We start from the raw sequence: 21,372 nt of genomic DNA, 5'->3' as shown, positions 1-21,372 counted from the left end.
AAAGATTTTCAAAAGAGACTTTTAAATTATTATTTCCTTCCCAGTTCAGATAACTTTTTTTTTTTTTTTTTTTTAAGAGAAAGAGCACGAGTGTGGGGGAAGGGGCAAAAGGAAAGAGAATCTTGAGCAGGCTCCACATTCAGTGGAGCCCGACATGGGGCTCAATCCCATGACTATGGGATCATGACCTAAGCCAAAATCAAGAGTTGGGTGCTCAACTGACTGAGCCACCCAGGCACCCCATATCAATCTACTTACAAATTTTATTTTTAAAAACTAAAATAATCTTGATAATCTTTTCCCAGTTTCTTCCCTTTTCCTTGAATATAAATTACTTAAATATAAAAATTCTGCCTTCTTGGACAGTTCCCCAATCAGAAAATGATGTTGCTTACACTATAGCCAATTGTATATTACATTAAAAAGATACTGGCTGCACTGATTTATGAAGACACCTTTTGTTAACAGAATTTTTTTAAAAGGTTTTTATTTATTTTTGAGAGAGAAAGACAGAGTGTGAGCAGGGCAGGGGCAAAGAGAGAAGGAGACACAGAATCCGAAGCAGGCTCCAGGCTCTGATCTGTTAGCACAGAGTCCGACATGGGGCTGAACTTGGTGAACCTCAAGATTATGACCTGAACCGAAGTTGGGCACTTAACCGACTGAGCCACGCAGGCACCCCTGAAGTCACCTTTTATTTAATCATTATACACATGCACATAAATACAACATAGAATATTTATGTAAAATTCATGGACGATTTGGAGTGCCTTTTATCTGATAAAACACTGTCCACATTCTCTGTTCCTATTCAGAGACTTAAAATTAAATACCATCAATTTCAAAGTTACCTTCATTGTCTTTGGATCAAGTTTAGACCAATGGGTAGGAGTGGAAATTTCTTTAGCTTCACCATCATCCTTCTCTTCTTCATCCTGATATACAAAGTTAAGAACATAATTACTATTCTGAAACCTTAAAATTATGGTAATTTATTTTTAAAAGTCTGTTGCTGATCTGTGCAAGGTCACAAATGTTTCAGATTGTCTTCTCCTAAAGTTATTATTTAGGCAAGTCCACGTACATACATTCTACCACTTTTAACTGATCACAAAGACACTCATCAGCCAATCAAAGCCAGATCTGTGAAACACAAAAGGGTGATAAATTACAACACAAAGGATATCAGGGATGCACAAACACTGCCGGTCTCCACTAACCACACAGTGTGTGATCTTGCCCCAATTTTCAAGCCACCCAAAGTTAAGACTGATTTAGTCAGACCTTTCAAATGTACCAAAGACGATGCCACATAGCCTGAAATGTCAAATCTCTCAGACTTGTGGTTGTCCAATTTCAAATATCCATGACTAGAACTGATGACCGTGAAAGAGAAAATTTTTTAAATTTTAGAAAATGGCAAAATGTTTAAAATGGCTTAATACTGAAACTTGCTCAACAACTGGTCCCAGATTCCAGCAACTAGACCTATGATAAAAACAAAATTCTGTGCAATTTAAGCACAACTTATTTTCCTTTGAGGTCTCAGCACTCTTAAAGTTAGCATACTAGACAAATTTTTTTTTAAAGAAAAGAAAATAAAACTATACTGCTGAAAGCTGGAGTACCAGTCGCTGTTACCAGTTATGTTCCTCCATGTGTGTTTGTTATGTAGTGTGTGGTGTGCATTTGTGCCTGTGTTCCTGTGCCTGTGAGAAGCGGAAATAGAAAAAGGGATTAGCGTTCAGTGCCTGTTCTCCATCAGCCTCCTTGCGTTCACCCTGAAGCTTCTCGACCAGCTGCTGCTTGTATCCTCGGGAGAGGGTTTCCCACTCTGAGCGGGTGGGAAGGCAATGCCAAACATCCGGGAAAAATAAAACCACTGTCTCCACATGAGCTGGAACTGTACGCCCCTTGTGGGTCTCCTCAGGGCGATGGTAGCGAATCTCTGCAAAACGGTACCTGTTGCAAGGGAAGAAGCATGTTGGAAAAAAAATTCTAAAATACATTTTAAAGACCCTAGTTCACTTGTAGCACATCAAGTAAAGAAATTTTGCTGCAAGAACTTGAGGTTGGTCTAAAGAAAAAAAAATTATAGAAGCCATAGTTCCTCTTTTGGTACATTTGTACAATATTTTATGGTTAAAAGAATATGTTCCCCAAAGCATTTTCAAGTTTGATTACAATGCTACCCATATTTTAGAGAATACCTGAAGAAGCTGGATAGCTGTTCAGATTTCATGTGCTAAAAAAAGAATGTTCTCAATTAAATCACAATATACTAAAATACACAAGACAAATAAGCCTCAAGAGAAAATATGGCTGAACAAAAATAATCAGCAACTATATCATTTTATAACAAAAGAATTATAATGAAATGAAGTTCTCTCTTGACGATCTTCTCCAGCTATGCATGAAATGAAAAATATTTTCAACATACATCCAACTTCCAAAGTAAAGCATAACAAAACATTTAAATAATTTTCAGTTTATTTTGATTAGTTCTTAATCCTTTTTCCCCCAAACATTTTGGCACCAAATAAACTTTTGCTACAAATGGGGATTTTCCTTTGAGATTACCTGCATGATCAAGGTTGCTAAAGTAAGGGTGAGGGGATGGGGAGAGGCTGATAGATAAGAACATCTATATAAACTATGAAAAAATATTTCTAATCAAAAAATGAATTAGTACTTACCATTGTGTGCATACACTTAGATCAATGCCTGTCAGAGCCTTACAACAACGAATAGCAGTCTTAATCAACACAGATGGGTCTTTTTCTGGGTCTGGTCCATCCAGCGAAGGAGACCAGTGGCCTCCAATGGCCATGGCTTCATCCTTGCCTTTCATGCCCACTAAAAACTAATTCAAAACAAACAGTCATTTACATATATTATGCAACTTGTCAAATTACAAATAAAATACTTGAAAAGGAAAGGTACAAACCTTTCCAATATCATTTTTACTACCTCTGGTATCTGTCAGTCAAGGAAGAGTTCAGTTCATCGTGTTCCACACTGCATTTCAGCAATGGAATAGGATTTATACATCATAACTCATCCTTCTAAAATATTTCTTCAGATAAAGAATTCTTTAAAGAAACAAGCTAGAATTCACACTTTAACAGCATCCAAAGATACACTAAATCCAATACCACTAAGATTTTACTACGCTTCAAATACAAAACATCAAAATGGTAGCTGAACTAGTGACATACAAATAACATATATCTATAATCTGCAATGAGAAAAACATCCATATCATTAAATTTTAAGTGCCATCATACAAAAATTAGTTAAACTAATCAGCAAGCTAAAAATGCAGTGTTTTAAAATTATGTATATACACGCACACACACACACACACACACAAAATCAGAAATAAGCAAAGGAAGTATACACCTGAGGTTAAAATAAATGTTTCATTTTACCTTAACAAGTCTAGCAGGATGTTGAAATCCATCTCGAAGTTCTTGTGGGTCTTCGGCAAGAGCACATGACTTATGATACAAATCTTCCATACTAGGACTAGCCATCAGCATTACCTATTATAGTCAAATAATTCAATCCTGTCAAAAGTCTAAAGTAATGTAAAAAAATGAGAAGCACTACTAATTATCCTTACATATTTGATATCCACAATTTTTACAAAAATGGAAAGTAAAATGCTATGGCAGAAACAGCATTAGATATTGTATAATGATAGAGTTTTAACTTTTCAAGAAATGCTTTTTGATTAATGTGCTAAAAATAACCAAAAACTGTGAGACCATAAACAATATACAGAACGTTACCCTGAAGACTAACCTATAGGGTATACACCAACATTATGTTTTATCAGAGGATATCAGAAGTTACAGAACATTCTAAAAAGCTCAATAAAATCAACTTCATCTTCAGATTTTTATAAGTTTCAAAATGTTAAAACAATAACCATAAATTTTAAGAGGTAAGGCAAAGAGAGGTTAAATTAAATTATTTAAGTAACCAAAACAAAATTAGGCAGACAAGAAAAAAATAGCTATTCAGGTCTTAAACCTAACAACCACTTTATGAAGATTAATTCCACATTCTTAATATGAATAACTGCTCAGAAATTTTAGCTGTATATCACATAATACAAACCTTTGCACTGTATAAATGGTCAGCATCTGGCGGATCAAGAACGGCCATATTTTTTTCTAAGGACTCTACTTCTCTGTGCATTACATAGAAATTGCAGTAATTTCCCAGCTGAAATGGTCTTGACAAAGGGAAAGCATCCACCCATGTAAACTGAGCATCAAAAAAGTCACTAGGTATATATAAATTCTGATAACGGCGCCTTAGTTCCATCATGTCACAACTAGGACTGAAAAACAGACATAAGTAGTGAATAAATAGCCTTAATATCAAAAATTATACAAACATCCACTCCATTCTGAATCTAAATATACAACCCGACAGTTAAAAGGCAGCTGAAAATGGTCAGAGTCAATTATTAATGGGTTACAGAGTTGCACAGAGGCATAGGAGAACCTCATTTTCAAATTTATTTACTTACAGTTTAAAGAAATAACTGGTATCTAAGTGTTACCTTTATTTCTTTGCTTTTTGTGTGTAGCTTAAAATTCATTAGAAACCCTTTGAAATAACTTCAACTCCACCTCCAGAGAAAATATGAACAAAAAAGCAGTTCTGCCTTAGTTGAAACTGCATTTTTGAGAAAATTATAATTCACATAGAATGGATAAAAAGAAGGGACAAGAGAGGTACCAAATAATGAGTACTCTTCAATCTGCTTCATATAGTATAAAAATTAAAAAAACCTTCATTTTATAAAAAGATCCTAGATCAAGCATATTTACATTCATAATTAAGCACAATAATCCACATGAAAGCTAAATCCAATGTTTTTTTGGATTATCCACATTTCTCTGTATTAATGGCAATGATCCATACCTGAGTGTTTATTAGGAAAAGAGGATAAATTTCTTGCCTTTTAAATCTGGCATAATGATTTTTTTTTTTTAAGTTTATTTATTTTGAGAGGGTGGCACACTGATTTTTTTTAAAGGATGATTTCCTTTTTCCTAAGAAGCAGAACTTGTAAAGGAAAGGAACTCAAAGGTAAACCAGTCTGGTAAAAGAACAAAGAATTTCTATTAAAAGCATAAAAAGTGTGGAAAAGAATAATTTGTAAGCTGAAAAGCTCACTATATTATCTTTTTTATTAAAAAAAATTTTTTTTAATCTTTATTTATTTTTGAGAGACAGAGTACAAGCAAGGGAGGAAGGGTAGAGAGAAGGAGACAGGGAATCCAAAGCAGACTCCAGGCTCTGAACTGTCAGCACAGAGCCTGACACAGGGTCAAGCCCACAAACCGTGAGATCATGACCTGAGCTGAAGCTGGATGCATAACTGACTGAGCCACCCCAGCGCCCCTTACCTGGTCTTTTTTAAAGGCACCTAACAACAAAGCTAAAAATATGACCTAATATATTTGTAGGAGTGTCTTTTTATTTGAAGCCTAAAAATAACAAATATATGATAAACTTGTCAGGTGTGGTTGCTGACATAATTATACTTTATTTGTATAAAATTCTGCTGTCAAAATAAGGAAAATGTGAAAAACAGTATTTGAGGTTTTTTTTTTTTTAAGTGTTGCAAACATAAAGTATGTGTAATAGTTTCTTAGTTTCCCATCACTAGAATTTTTGAAGTTGTTTTTTATCTTGTAAGATTAAAATCTAAAATAAAAGATTAAGTACAAACGAGCCATTTCTTGGCATACAGTCTCTTATAACTGCATTACTACAAAACAATCTTGATTTACACAACTATAGATGAGAAAAGGTGTGCAAATTTTAAAATCATTTTTATTTGTCATAGATTGATTTGATGTTCTGGGAATTTATTTCAAAGTGGTGAAATGACACTGTCAGTGTCTAACTCGGAAGGAGATAGCTGTTGATTTTATATCCTATCCATTAACTCTCCCCAAAAAGGAGCATTATAAACCGGAACAGAGGAGTTTAAAAGCAGAGCTCCTCTATTTAATATCTTTGAGACTGGAGAAGTTGGTTACAGTGAATTTCTCAGATGTATGCAGTCTAGACATTTTAAAATATACAAGTAAATAGGAGTAGTAAGTAGTACAAATTAGAGTAGTTGCTCATTTGACCACAAGGCTAAATGAACATCAACTATACAACAATTAAGCAAAGTTACTAAGCAAGATTTTTTTTTTTGGCACTGAGTTGTGTAAGTAAATTACACTGTTTTTACTCAATCTAGAACTGAATATATAGAAATTTAAACTTTTGATAGACTAGAATTATGAATATTATTCTTTGATAAAATGCAGTTAATACTTTCTCAGGATACTAAAGTACATACAGTTATCTGTGCCTATGTTCAACAGCTATAAACACTGCTTTCAATGATTCATTTTTCTTACTTTACTGTCAATTTGTTTTCCCCATTTGTTAATTTATCCTATACACAACTGCCAGTCTCAGGGCCTTTGGATAATTCTTCCTTTCCCCATAGGCTAAATTAGTCATTTTGCCAATCTTTTTATGAATTGCAACTTTGTAGCTATCTATTACCTTGTTGGCCACCACATCCCACCATCCATTAAATGCAGAGTATCTACAACTGCCATAGACTGATCAAGTGCTTTAGATACAAGAACTCAATTTAACCTTAGTAATTCTGCTAGTTAACAGAATTTCCATTTTGCAGGTGAAACAGAAATTTTTTTTTTTTTAACGTTTATTTATTTTTGAGACAGAGAGAGAGCATGAATGGGGGAGGGTCAGACAGAGAGGGAGACACAGAATTCGAAACAGGCTCCAGGCTCTGAGCTGTCAGCACAGAGCCCGCCCGACGTGGGGCTCAAACCCACGGACCATGAGATCATGACCTGAGCCGAAGTCGGACGCTTAACCGACTGAGCCACCCAGGCGCCCCAAAACTCAGAAATTCTTGGTAACTCACCCACTCACCACCTCTGATTCCAAAGGCTGAAAAATCTATTTATGGATACACACACATGTGTATGTTATATGTCTATGAGTGTATATGTAGGTCCATTTTGCTATTATGCCACATTGTCACAGCTAACTTGAAATAACTGGTACACTGCCGTATTACTTTATCAAACACAATGGAGTATGTAAGAAAAATATCTCTGTATATATAACACACTCTAGTAAATTATACAAAACCAGAAACTGGTAATTCAATGAAACAATTGAGGGGCAAAGAACTTACCAATCTAAAGAAAATTTTGAAAACTGAACTGTGTAACGTGGAACAACACGTCGAACTCTTCGAGGTGATCGTTCTCTCTCTCTTCGAGGAGATCTCTCCCGGGAACGTTTTCTCTGAGGAGATCTTTCTCTGGATCTACGTCTTTCTCTCTCCCTTTCACGACTTGAAACAGAATTTTCTAAAATTACTAATATTTCTGGCATTATTGAAGAGTTCTTCAATAAAATCAATACTTACTACAAGCAAGATTTCAATATACTTTAATAACTTTTAAAAACTATTATAAGGGGCGCCTGGGTGGCGCAGTCGGTTAAGCGTCCGACTTCAGCCAGGTCACGATCTCGCAGTCCGTGAGTTCGAGCCCCGCGTCGGGCTCTGGGCTGATGGCTCAGAGCCTGGAGCCTGTTTCCGATTCTGTGTCTCCCTCTCTCTCTGCCCCTCCCCCGTTCATGCTCTGTCTCTCTCTGTCCCAAAAATAAATAAACGTTGAAAAAAAAAAAAATTAAAAAAAAAAAAAACAAAACTATTATAAAACGTGTAAGACAAACTTAGCATTTAACCACTTTTAAATGTACACTTCAGTGGCATTAAGTGCATTCACACTGTGCAACCATCACCACCATCAAACTTATACTTTTAAAAACATACCTTCTATCATCTTTTCTGTTAGGCACTTGATCGCCTCTGTCATTCCTTCCTGAAAATCTGGATGGTGGATCTAATCTCCGTGCTGGTTGTGGCTGTGAAACTATACGGACAGGAGGCTGCAATAAACCAGCTTTAAAAGACACAGAAAAAATATTTTAACTTATATAAAAGCATCACCTAGTTATGTTTTACAAATAGAAAAAGTAAGCTAACATCTTAAGCTTTGTGGCCAAAAAATTGTAGAGATCATTTATTTGTATATACTTTTTACAACAGTTTAAAAATGCAAAAGCTCAGAGACCATATAAAACCAGCCCATGGACCAAATCCAAGGGCTGTAGTTTGAACTTCTTGATCCACAGACAGTAAACCAGAGTGCTGTACAGTAAGATATTCACAGGGTGCTAAAGTATCAGCCAAAGATTACCCAGAGAAAAAGCTCCTTATAATGGAGAGATCTATGGCCACCACTCGGACCAAGTAATCAAATTTAGCATCAATTAATACAAGAATCTGACATGTGCCTCCTAGTATGATGCAATATGAATTACAAAACATCATGTATGATGTGTTCTTGCCAAAGCCTTCAGATTTAATTCTAGTTCATAGTTTATATGACGGATAGCGGAACAAGGTAAAAATATTGCAAGGAATCCCAGCAAATACAGAATACAACATTCCAAAAGAATCTATAAGTCAACAAGCCTACTCTCTTCAAAAAGTCAATGTCATAAAGGAAGAAAGGAAAAGTGGGAAACTATTCTAGAATAAAAAAACTAAAGTAACATAACCAAATACAATGGATAAAAGCTGACTGGCTTTTTGTTTTTCACTTTTGTTTAGGAAATAAAAATAACCTTGAAAAACATCTAGGAGACAAATGGGGGGATATGAATATATTGAGAATATGTAAATATATTCTTAGATATATCTAAGATATAAATATATTCTTAGATATAACAGATTGTAGTTATTAGAAAAATGGTCTCTTTGAGGAAGGGCATGCTTAAGTACATAGGGATGAAATGTCACTGTCTGCTAATTACTTTAAATGATTAAGCAAAAACTATTTGTATATACACATGTAAAACACAAAGTAAAATGTTAAAAATTTTTACAAGGTTGTAAGTATGTAAGTGATCACTATACTGTTCTTTTGACATTTTTGAATGCTTGAAAATTTTCATGGTAAAAACTGGAGGAAAAATTAGCTAACTTATGTTTCTTATAATAAGGAATCCTAGTTCCCAATGGACAATTCCCTACCCTTCTGCCAACACATCAACTCCTCTGAAATCCTCATCCTACCACACCACTTTTCACCCTTCTTTTAAGATTTTAAGTAATCTCTATACCCAACATGGGCCTCGAAATCACAACACTAAGATCAAGAGTTGCAAGCTCCTTCAACTGAGGCAGCCAGGTGCCCCTATTTTTCTCTCTTCTATTTTTTCTACCCTACTCATTGCTTCTCTAAGTCATCCACCAAATTCATGGGACTTAGCTGCCTTCATCCCTCCCACAGAGGCCATTCTCTCTTCTTGACACAATGACAAGGAAAAAGTGGTATTCAAGTCCCAGCTCACAAATAGAAAACAAAACCTCTTAGGAAAAACATGAAAAGGAAAAAAAAATATTAGAAATCACATGACTGGGGTGCCTGACTGGCTCAGATGGAAGAGCATCCTGATTCTTGACCTCAGGGTCATGAGTTCAAGGTCCACATCAGGTGTAGAGATTACTTAAAAATAAATAAAATTTAAAAAAATAAGTAATGAAACTTTAAAAATTATTTTTAAAATTAAATAAAAATTAAAAAAAAAAAGAGAATTCACAGGACTACTAATCAAATATCTGGAAGAACCAAGAGCTTGGAAATGGTCTCACATTACCTAGTAAGTTTAAGTCACACAAACCCTCAGACCCCGCAACGCCACCTGAAGGTATATGCCCTGGACACATATATGAAGAGAAACCTAGGCACATTCCCCTGAGACACATATGTGAGGACATTTATAACAGAATTTTCCAAAACCAAAAACTAGAAACAATCCAAACGTTTACCAAAGAACAGATAAACTATACAATATTCATACATATAATATTTTCTAATGATAAAAATGAAGAATAACCCACATGGAAAAAAAGTATAAGAAACTGTCACAACATAATATTGAATAAAGTAAGTCTTACACAACAGATTACATAAATGGAATCACACACTATGTAAAATTCAAAAACAAAGCTAAACTGTATTATGCGGACATCCATAGTTTAGAGAGTAAAACTATTAAAAAAGAGTAAACTAACCATTTTAACTTTTTACCCAAGTAGTGATTGTGCAGGTATTCATCTAAGAACTCATTACATTATAATCTCTTTAATAATTCTAAGTGTGTCATAATTTATAATAAAAGAGAAATTGCCACAATTACACTTTAAGAAAATACCAATTAAGTAGGCTTCTGTTAAGCCAAGGCTATCTTTGTTAACACTGGTTCAGTAAAAAACTGTCCAGAGCTTCAAATAATTAATTTGCAAAGGAAAAATGTAAAACACGGCTCATTTCATGCACTAGAGTTCAACAAAGTACTACCACTAGACAATATATACATATAATGTTATGTTTATATGACATTTTCTTCCATTACAGATAAAATACTAATGAAGGGACAAGGGATTAATAACTCTAATATTTATGTCAAGTTCACAAAGAGCAGGTCTTCCTATAAAAGCAACAAAATAAAAATACTTCCAAAGAGGTATAAAATACAAGCGGTCTACATAAGATACTTACACTTCCTTTCAAGTATTCTGGAAATCCCTGCCTTTTTTATAATTAAAAGCACATTCTCATTATTTTAACAACTAAAAAGCTGTAAAAGTTATATATTAGTCTGAAACAGAAAAGATACACTGCATGTAATACCTTTCTGCTGTGGCTGCTGTAATAAAGGCTGTGGCTGAGTCTGCAATAATGGCGTAATAGAAGCTGCTGAAATCTGTGCCTGCAACAGTGACTGGGGCTGAGGCTGAGCCTGAACACCAAATGTCGTCTGTGGTGCAATTGGCTGAAGTACAGCAGGAGGAGTCTTGAGTAAAGGTTGAGTTTGGGATTGATTCTTAACAAAAATAAAAAAATAAAATAAAAATTTTTTAAATGAAGAAAAAAAACTTCAATTATTAGAAGACTGAATCACCAAGTTTCTGTAATACTTAACTCAGTATTTTATATACCTGGTTTGGTAGAGTCTGAATTCTTTGTGCATTCCATTTAAAAGGCATATTGGGATTATATGTAGCTTCAACCAATACTCTGTCACCCACTTGGGGGGTTTTCCCTTTGACAGCACTGGAAAAAAAATTGTTAAATATAAATGCAATTAAAAGATTCCTCCAAAAATTATTTACATTTGTAGTATTTTAACTAAAGTAAACTATCTGAAATGGAAGTCTAAAAAGCTCTTAAAAAGTCTACTTTTTGTCTGCCACTCCTACACTGATTTGAGTACTGATCATGTTTCACCCTCCCTGTAAAAACACAGGGTTTGAAATGGAAGAAATAATTTTCACCTCATTTTCTCCATTTTCTCCCAATATTGTGTCCTTCCTTCTACAGTACATTCTACCTTTTATAGCCCAAGAGTAAGATTTCCTTTGGGCTGTGGAGAGATAAGAGAAATGAGGTGGAAAATAGGAGACCCATTTTTTTTAATGTCATACAGCAATTACATTTCCCAAAAAAGTACCTCCAAGGCAATTCATTAAGAATATATTTGAGATATCCACGGAAAATCTTATTTCATGCAACCACCATCACACTAAAAAATATTATTTTGAATAGGTTAGTCACTAATCAATCAATTTGATTCGCTAATTTTTCAGTTGAAAATGCTTTTTTAGTATATATTGTCATTAGATATGTCAAATAGAAGATTAATTTTTTTTTTAATTTTTTTTTTTTTCAACGTTTATTTATTTTTTGGGACAGAGAGAGACAGAGCATGAACGGGGGAGGGGCAGAGAGAGAGAGACACACACAGAATCAGAAACAGGCTCCAGGCTCTGAGCCATCAGCCCAGAGCCTGACGCGGGGCTCGAACTCACGGACAGCAAGATCGTGACCTGGCTGAAGTCGGACGCTTAACCGACTGCGCCACCCAGGCGCCCCTAGAAGATTAATTTTAAAAGGTATAGGTCTCTAATCCTATTTTAAGTCTGCCCATGAAGAGTTGGAAAATAAACTCACTCCTATAAAACATGTATAAAGAATTCACCATTAACTACTTTGTTCAGTAACCAGAAGATAGCTTCATTCATATTCTCCATCAAAAAAGGCCAGATACAAATATAATAAAAGCTGAATGACTAAAACAAAAACTTACAACTAAACCACGATCCTCTGCCGTAACTAAGCCTTATCAATATACTTCATGCTAAATACAAGAAGGCTGGGGCGCCTGGGTGGTTCAGTAGGCTAAGCATCCAACTCTTGATTTCGCTTCAGGCCATAATCTCACAAAATATGAGTTCAAGTTCTGCAAGGGGCTCTGCCCTGATGGTACAAGAGCCTGCTTGGGATACTCTCTCGCTCACCACTCTCTGCTCCTCCCCCACTCACTTGTGTGCACAGGCACATACGCACTCTCTCAAAATAAACTTATAAATAAATAAATAAATAAATAAATAAATACAAGAAGGCATTTGTCAAAACCTAAGTTTACCTAAGCTGAAAGAATACATCTTCATCCACAAATCCGAATGTATCATGTAGTTTTGTGACTACACCTGTAAAAACACGCTGTTTTTGAGGTTGGGTTTGTTGCTGACTGGACCTAGGTGTTGGATATGATACAGTTATCTGTGCTGCAGGCTGAGGAGTAGACAGGCTAAGGCTTGTAGGCAGTGCAACAGCTGGCTATAAAACAAAATCAACAACAAATTAAGCTAATGATTTGAAATACTCTAGAAATTAAAAATGACTACTCAAAACTAAAAATGCTAAAAATAACTTAGTTGAAGTTAGGAAATACACATGTACACCTTGAAGATAAGATAAATATTAAAAAAAATCTACTTCAACATTAAATTCTCTCAAATGAATGTTTTCACAGATCATTCCAAGAAAAGAAGATACCATAGTGAAACAAGTTTTAAAAAATACTGCATATTTTAGGGGTGCCTGGCTGGCTCAGCTGGTGGAGTGTGTGACTCTTGGTCTCCGGGTTATAGGTTCAAACACAATACTGGGTGTAGAGATCACTTAAAAAAAAAGAAAAAAAAAAAACAAAAACAACCACTTGCAACTATGTGGATGGAACCAGAGGGTATTATGCTAAGTGAAATTAGAGAAAGACAAATATCATATGACTTCACTCATATGAGGACTTTAAGACACAGAACAGATGAACACAAGGGAAGGGAAGGAAAAACAGGGAAGGGGACAAAACATAAAAGACTCTTAAATATGGAGAACAAACAGGGTTACTGGAGGGGTTGTGGGAGGGGGGATGGGCTAAATGGGTAACGGGCATTAAGGAAACTACCCCTGAAATCATTGTTGCATTATACGCCAACTTGGATGTAAATTAAAAAACAAACAAAAACCTGTGTATTTTAGTCCCTTCTCACAAATTCAAAAACAATAATGTGATACTCAGGTAAAGTCCTATACAAGTGAAAGACAAATACATATCTCACTTATGTGTAAAATCTTAAAAAACTCAAAAAATGACAGAAACAGAGAACATATTGGTGATTAACAGAGGTGTGGAGGGAAGGGGAATGGGTGAAAATGGTCAAAAAACACAAACTTCTAGTTATAAAATAAATATAAGGATGTAATGTACAGTATAGTGAATATAATATTGTATTGTATATTTAAAAGTTAATGAGACAGCTCTTAAAAGTTCTCATCAGAAAAAAATATTTGTGAGGTGATGCATATTAACTAAACTTCTTATGATAATCATTTCACAATATACGTAAGTCAAATTACATTGCACACCTTCAACTAATACAGTATCATATGTCACTTATCCTTAAATAAAACAGGAACAAAAAGAAAAAAAGTTAACACTTTCATTGTTCTTTCGTGGCACAATCAAGCATGAATAACATATTACTGATTAAAACTTCTCTACATAAATAGGAATAAAATCATTAAAAAGAAACATTCATCTAATTCTTCAAGACAAACCATTGTATTTGTTTTATACCTGCCATGACGAGTCTCTTAATTTCTACCATTAAAAAAAAAAAAGCAAAGTCCTACATATAGTGAAGGAACTCAACATTTCTCAAATTGTGACCATAAAATTATTTTCCCACGAAAATAATTAACATCCTAAGACACTAATGATTTATGGGTACACAATGGGAAATGCTACTCTAAGAAAAGACAAATTTTTATAGCTTTTCTAATTAGTTTGGAAATTCTACTATTGGAGATTGAAAATACAAGATCAGTGTTAGTTGATTTTGATTCTATAATAACAGAAAGTGAGGTTGACTTCTCAACTCAAGTGCATTTTTTACAAAAATAACAGATTCAAGACTAAAAAAGTATGAAAGGTTATAGAGTAAACCTTCTCCTGTTCCTTCGATACCCAATTCCTTAACCATGGGGAAATGGTCACCAGTTATTATTAGAGGCTCTGTTTTGTTTTTGCCAGTTGCATAGTATTTCACTCTCAGTGAACCATGGCCCTTGGGCCACATCCAGCCCACAGCTTCTGATTCATGTATAGCTTATAAACCAGGGATGGTTTCTTACACTTTTAAATAATTTCTAAAATGAAAAAAATATGCAACAGGGACTGTAAGTGGTCCACAAACCTAAAGGAGCATTAAAAGTTCAAAACATTTTAATGCTGCTGAAAAACTAAGCTGATAATGTAAACAATACCTTCACCTACTAAGGTCAAGCCAAAAAAGATACATAAAAACTTCCTAAAATTATTAGTTACAAAAGAAATGTAAATGCCAAAATCAGTTTTTTGGTTTTTTTGAACAGCAGGCAAAAGTTTATTAGAGTAAAAGATCAGAAAGGAAGAACAGTAGGACAGCTCTCTTTATAGAGGGGACATTCGAAAGTGAATGCCCCAGAATTAAGTTTAAATAAGACCTCATATTTATTCAAACTAGATCACAGCTGGATCTGTGACCAAAAACCATAAAAGAGAAAATTAAACCATATGCTTTCCAGCTGTATTTAACATATTGTTAAATTATTATGTAAATCCAACCAATATTCATCTTCAAACTCTGGAACACTAGAATACAAATAAAATTGTGGTCTATTCTTCATTCAGATATCCAAAAGAAATTAAAATAATGGCAAACTAACCTGTGTTAAAAGGGTCTGTTGAGGTTGCTGTAACTGAAAATAGAAAAAAGAAAAACAAAAAAGATCAATTGAAATTGTTTCACAGATGCTTTATATAAGGAAAAATTCCTATTAAGTCGGTACTTCATTTCTAATTAAGAAATACAGTAAAAAATACCAGAAGTCATTAGCTGTAAGGTTTCCTACAACTATTTCTTTTTTTTTCCTACAACTATTTCTAAGCGTAGATCTGATATATAACTAACTCATTCAGTGGAACAACCTGGCTGCCTCCATGAGCACAGCATGCAACTCTTCATCTCGGGGTTTTAAGTATGAGCCCACACTGGGTGTAGAGATTACTTAAACATAAAATCTTTAGGGGTGCCTGGGTGGCCACTGAGCTTCTGACTTTGGCTCTGGTCATGATCTCGCAGTAGTGGTTTAGAGCCCCAAACTGGGCTCTGCACTGACGGCAAGATCTTCTGTCTCTCTCTCTCTGCCCCTCCCCTGCTCTCTCTCTCTCAAAAATAAACATTAAAACAAACAAACAAACAAACAAACAAACTCCTTAACAAAAGGGGTGTCTCGGTGGCTCAGTTGAGTGTCCAATTGTTGATCTCTGCAGAGGTCAAGATCTCATGGTTCATGAGATCAAGCCCTGCATCAGGCTCTGGGCTGGCCATGTGGAGCCTGCTTGGGATTCTCTCTCATTACACTTTCCCCACTCACTTGCTCTCCTCTCTCTCAAACATTTTTTTTAATCTTAAAAAAAACGAAAACCAACTAATTTGTTCAATAAAGAAATTGATCTTTTATCTTATTTCATAAGAGTAACACCCACAAAAAAACCCTATGAGACCCTAGACAGGAAAATTTCTAGTTCTACCACGTTAATCACTGTGCTACAGAAATGATTAAATATCATCAGTATGCTACCTGTATCAAAAATATCATTGGCTATCTATTTGCATCTGGCTGACTCAGTTAGTAGTGCATGAGACTCTTGATCTCAGGGTCCTGAGCCTTAGCCACATGTTTGGGTGTAGAAATTACTTAAAAAATATATCATTGACTATCTACATGATACATCTGATAAAGGATAAATTCCCCATATATATGAATGACTCACACAGTAACTCACACCAAAAAACGATCTTATTAAAAAATCGGCAGGGGATCCAGACATTTTTTCCAAAGACATACAGATAGATGAAACAACACATGAAAAGATGTTCAACATCATGCATCATCAAGGAAATGCAAATCAAAGCTACAACGAGCTATCACTTCACACCTGTCAGAATGGCAAATTCAAAAACACATGAAATTAAGTGTTGGCAAGAATGTGGAGGAACTGTCATGTACTGCTGGTGGAATGTGAATTGATACAGCTACTGTGGAAAACAGCATGGAGGTTCCTCATAAAATCAAAAATAGAAATACCATATAATCCAATAATTCCATATTGGATATTTACCCAAAGAAAACAAAAACACTAACGTGAAAAGATATATGCACCTCTAGGTTTACCACAGCATTATTTATAAGCCAATATATGGAAGCAACCACACACACACACACACACACACACACACACACACACACACACAGGAATATTACATAGCCACAAAAAAGGATGAGCTTGTGCCATATCAGACAATACAGATGGACCTAGAGACTATTATGCTAAGTGAAATATGTCAGACTGAGAAAGACAAATACATGATTTCACTCGTAAGTGGATTAGAAAAAAAATGAACAAAAAAGGAGAATCAGAGCTATAAACACAGAGAACTGATGGCTGCTGGAAAGGAGGAGGTTTGAGCAAAATGAGTGAAGGGAAGAGGGAGATTCAAACTTCTAGTTACAGAATGATTAGGTCACAGGAATGAAAAGGCACAGCCTAAGGGGGAGCTTGGATGGCTAAGTCGGTTAAGAGTTCAACTCTTGATTTCAGCTTAGGTCACAATCTCATAGTTTGTGAGAGTGAGTCCCACGTGTGGCTCTGTGCTGACAGGGCAGAGCCTGCTTGGGATTCTCTCTCCCACACTTAAGAGCAAGCAAACATGCACATTCCCTCTCTCTAAAAATAAACATTCATAAAAATAAACATTAAGGGGTGCCTGGATGGCTCAGTTGGTAGGCGTCCGACTTTGGCTCAAGTCATGATCTCACGGTTCATGAGTTCAAGCCCCGCATCGGGCTCTACGCTGACAGCTCAGAGCCTGGAGCCTGCTTCGGATTGTGTCTCCCTCTCTCTCTGCTCCTCCCCTGCTCACACTCTGTCTCTCTCTCAAAAATAAAAAAATAAATAAACATTAAAAAATTTTTTAAAAATCTGAATGAAGGTTCAAAAAACTGAAGAAGTTCCTAGTTTATAGTTCTCTTACATTACATTTTACAATAGTGCTGTACAAGCTTGCGAAGATAGAATATGGGTCGTCAGTCTTTATATCAGACTTCAGTTCCTCCATTTGGAATTCAGAAAGAGGAGGGATCCTGAAGAAATCATATGTGGAACATACTTTGACACCTACTGTGTTATAAAATGTATCATCAGATGTGCCTTGAGAATAGTAAATGTAACATTAAAAAAAGTTGCTGGCTATAAAAAAAATTTTTTTAAAAAAAGCATAGCGTAAGGAACACAGTCAGTGTTGTTCTAATAACAATGTAACAAGACACATGGTAGCCACATTTGCGGTGAACGTAGCATAATGTAAAAATTTGTCACATCATTAAGTTGTATACCTGAAATTAATGTAACAAATGTGTGTCAACTATACTCAAAAAGAAAAGCTGAGCCTAGTAAAAGAAAATAAAATTAGGGGTGCCTGGGTAGCTCAGTCAGTTGAGAGTCCAACTTCGGCTCATGTCATGCTCTCACGGTTCTTGGATTCAGGCCCACATCGAGTTCTATGCTGACAGATCAGAGCCTGGAGACTGCTTTGGATTCCGTGTCTCCCTCTCCGTCTGCCACTCCCCCACTCACGCTTCATCCATCTCTCTCTCTCAAAAAAAAAAAAAAAAAAAAAAAAAAAATCACAGGCTATCTAATTCATATATATCCCCCTAAAAATGAGAAGCCTTCTCAGATTTGCCACATGCATGGGGACCATAAGGGACCATACACTCTGACATCGGTTTTTTGGCAATAGTAAAGGATAACACTCATTACCAGAAAATACAAGGAATTGGTGTAAAAAGAAAAAAATTTAAATTATGGAATAGAAAGTTGACTTAAGCTAGGATAAAAGAATCTATGTGGGGTCCTATTCAAAGCACCCGGCTTACCTGGGATTACCATGTATTAGAGGTTTAATCTACCAAATTATTTTTTCTCTAAGTCAAGAATAAACAATGGCATTTTTTAAGGCAATAGCATTTGAGCCTTTCATTTTCATACGGTTCAACCTAACACATAATCTTTAATGATAAACTTCATAACAGTAATAAAATAAGTCTAAGGATATTTTTGAAAAGCAGGTAGCCAACTCTGACATCAATCTCTTGCCAAATTTTTACAAGTTTACATCAATATTAGGGGGATAGTATAACCTTCAGTGAAAGTGCAATGCTTCTGAAGCCCCAAAGGACTTAGCCAAGAGTGAAATTGGGTCATGGATCCACTAGGGACAAGACCTTATGGATAAGAAGCCTCATGTTTATCTAGTGTTTTTGGATCTAAGTTTTTGGTCCTTCTCTCATATCCCCTTTTCCCCTCCTGACTGCTATACTTTCCTGAAGCTATCAACAACACTGAGAAGAAAGAAGACTACCTCTACTCTTAAAAAGCCTTGCGTGGGTGCTTAGGCTAGAACCTATCTAGATTTCAGCAGGGCAAACTCTTTTCTCCTTGACATGCCTCTCCTTGGGTTCATTTTTTCTTAGCTTTTCCTATCATCACAGATATAAGGCTCCATAGAACATAATTATAGAACAAGACTAGGGAAAAAGGGCTAAAAAAACTTGCTTTTTCCCTACGTCGGGAGTTTTCAAATTGTCAAAATATGCTATGAGAGTAGGAATGGGAAAATACAACGGGAGGCTTCTACCCACTTTCAACAGCTCTATTTTAATATTTTATATACTGAGTTTCAATACACGATTTCATTAGGTGAAAATAGAGAGGATTCTGTTGCTTTAAAAAAAATAAAGGCTCACGGGGTGCCTGGCTGGCTCAGTTGGTAGAGTGTGCGACTCTTGACCTCAGAATCGTGACTCAAGTCCCACACTGGGTATAGAGCTTACATTAAAAAACCAAAATAATAAAACCAATAAAAATAAAAAATAAAGGCTCAAAGCCAGTGGTCTATCTAGGGCTTAGGTTTCAAATGAGAAAAAGGACCTTTTCATTTTCACATATGGTCTAATACAGCACAGTAGGGCTAGATGCTCCAGACAGAAGTACTGGGCCACTGACTCAGTAACAGATTCTTTCCAGATTATCCTCTGCATGCTTTCTTAGCAACATGTGACAAAAATGGCTGCTAGTTGAAGATTTCAATTTCCACAGGACACCTCTCCTACCTTCCTCTCCCTGGGAGACATTCCTTTTAACCTACCTCATTTCCCCACCCCAAAAGAATTCAAATCACACATTAATGTAGCTGAAAGGACATAAAATCTGTATAAATTGAATCTGGGACAAATGGCTTTTTAAAAATCAGTTTTTAATATGGAAAATATAAACTAACCTGCTGTTGCACACTATACAAGGCCTGCTGAGGTTGTGAATATTGCTGGAAAAAAATTTTTTTTCAAAGAAAAATATGGATGTTAGTTTTATTCATTCTCAAAGTGATATACATATATACAAATACATAAACAAACTTATACTAAATAGAAATTTTCTTGAACAGCTAAACTTGATGAAAAATAAGCAAAAGATATAAGGACTATCCGTTTTAAGAATTTTGACCATGCAGATGCACTGCTCCATATATCTTAGCATATATAGTAATTTTAATCACCTGAAAAATAAGCATAATAAAACCCCACAATTATTAAGTCTTTAAAAAATGAAAGTACCTACTGTGGCTACACAGAATTAATAGTTTTCTATGTCACATATTAAAAGCCAACAAAGGGGGTGCCTGGGTGGCTCAGTTGGTTGAGCGTCCAACTTTGGCTCAGGTCATGATCTCACAGTCTGTGAGTTCAAGCCCCACGTCAGGCTCTGTGCTAACAGCTCAGAGCCTGAAGCCTGCTTCGGATTCTGTGTCTCCCTCTCTCTCTGCCCCTCCCTTGCTCATGCTCTGTCTCTGTCTCAAAAATAAATAAAAACACTTAAAAAATAAATAAATAAAAGCCAACAAAGGAGTGCCTGGGTGGCTGAGCTGGTTGAGCATCCAACTCTTGGTTTTGGCTTAGATCATGATTTTACAACAGCCCCAAGCTGGGCTCTGTGCTGACAGCGTGGAGCCTTCTTGGGATTCTCTTTCTCTCTCCTCCTCTCTAACCGCCCCCCCCCCCCACTACTCACGCTCTCTTGCTGTCAAAATAAATAAATAAACTTAAAAAAAATAAAGAGATTCACCTGTTGCAATGCAGCTGCTGCAGCTGCAGCTTGTTGCTGCAGCGCCGCAGTCTGAGTTAACTGATAGTTTGCTGGGGTTTGTGTCGTAAGGCCCGCTGCTGCTAATGCAGTTTGCTGTGTGTAAATGGTAGGAGATGCTCCAAGGAGTGATGGCTGTTGAACACCCAACGCGGCTAAAATGAGATTAAAAAGGAAAGAAAAGAAAAACATTATTTGGATCCTTCCTAGGAATCTTCCATAAGTACTTAGTTATGAATAATGTTGTAATTGTTTAGTAATAACCTAAAGCAGAATTTGAGTAAAGCTTGTTAAACTGAACTGATTCAAGTACCGTCCCAGATCCCAGTGGCTTTGTACTTAATGTTGATGTCATGATTGAAAACATAATTCTATAAAATCAAACTGCACAATGAACACAACCAACCTTACCTAGATCAAAAGTCTAAAGTACTCTTAAGAAGTATTTTCAGGAAAAAATGCAGAAAATAAATTGTATTATTTTACTAATCTAGAATTTACCGTTTTATCTTCAAGAAGATGAAAATCATATATTATAGGCAGTGCTGCTGCAAGTTATCCACCTATAACTTTCTACTG

At 35.6% G+C, this 21,372-nt stretch overlaps 1 protein-coding gene and 1 non-coding gene across 4 annotated transcripts in view; both read right to left on the bottom strand.

Annotated features, from left to right (window-relative positions):
- CCAR1 (cell division cycle and apoptosis regulator 1) overlaps positions 1 to 21,372 on the bottom strand; it is a 64,907-nt gene that overhangs the window by 28,307 nt on the left and 15,228 nt on the right. For 2 of the 3 annotated variants that reach the window (XM_047072864.1, XM_047072862.1), the window contains exons 3-15: positions 20,776 to 20,948; positions 19,934 to 19,978; positions 15,255 to 15,287; positions 12,631 to 12,824; positions 11,144 to 11,258; positions 10,836 to 11,028; positions 7,907 to 8,036; positions 7,259 to 7,420; positions 4,126 to 4,351; positions 3,432 to 3,545; positions 2,697 to 2,863; positions 1,752 to 1,962; positions 852 to 935 (exon numbers count right to left, since the gene is read on the bottom strand). In XM_047072864.1, the coding sequence (XP_046928820.1) occupies positions 852 to 935; positions 1,752 to 1,962; positions 2,697 to 2,863; positions 3,432 to 3,545; positions 4,126 to 4,351; positions 7,259 to 7,420; positions 7,907 to 8,036; positions 10,836 to 11,028; positions 11,144 to 11,258; positions 12,631 to 12,824; positions 15,255 to 15,287; positions 19,934 to 19,978; positions 20,776 to 20,948 (1,847 nt within the window). The remainder of the gene's footprint in view (positions 1 to 851; positions 936 to 1,751; positions 1,963 to 2,696; positions 2,864 to 3,431; positions 3,546 to 4,125; positions 4,352 to 7,258; positions 7,421 to 7,906; positions 8,037 to 10,835; positions 11,029 to 11,143; positions 11,259 to 12,630; positions 12,825 to 15,254; positions 15,288 to 19,933; positions 19,979 to 20,775; positions 20,949 to 21,372) is intronic. The other variant, XM_047072863.1, reaches the window with a different exon arrangement.
- LOC124507370 (small nucleolar RNA SNORD98) lies at positions 2,995 to 3,059 on the bottom strand. The gene has a single exon (XR_006961017.1). It is a non-coding gene; the product is annotated as a small nucleolar RNA SNORD98 (small nucleolar RNA).

This window comes from Lynx rufus, unplaced genomic scaffold (assembly GCF_022079265.1).
Source record: "Lynx rufus isolate CCGP_SWC_20201006 ecotype Redwood Valley unplaced genomic scaffold, mLynRuf1.p SCAF_11, whole genome shotgun sequence".
Lineage (NCBI taxonomy): Eukaryota > Metazoa > Chordata > Mammalia > Carnivora > Felidae > Lynx > Lynx rufus.
The sequence above is the reverse complement of the archived record's forward strand: the minus strand, read 5'-3'. Positions and strand labels throughout refer to the sequence as shown.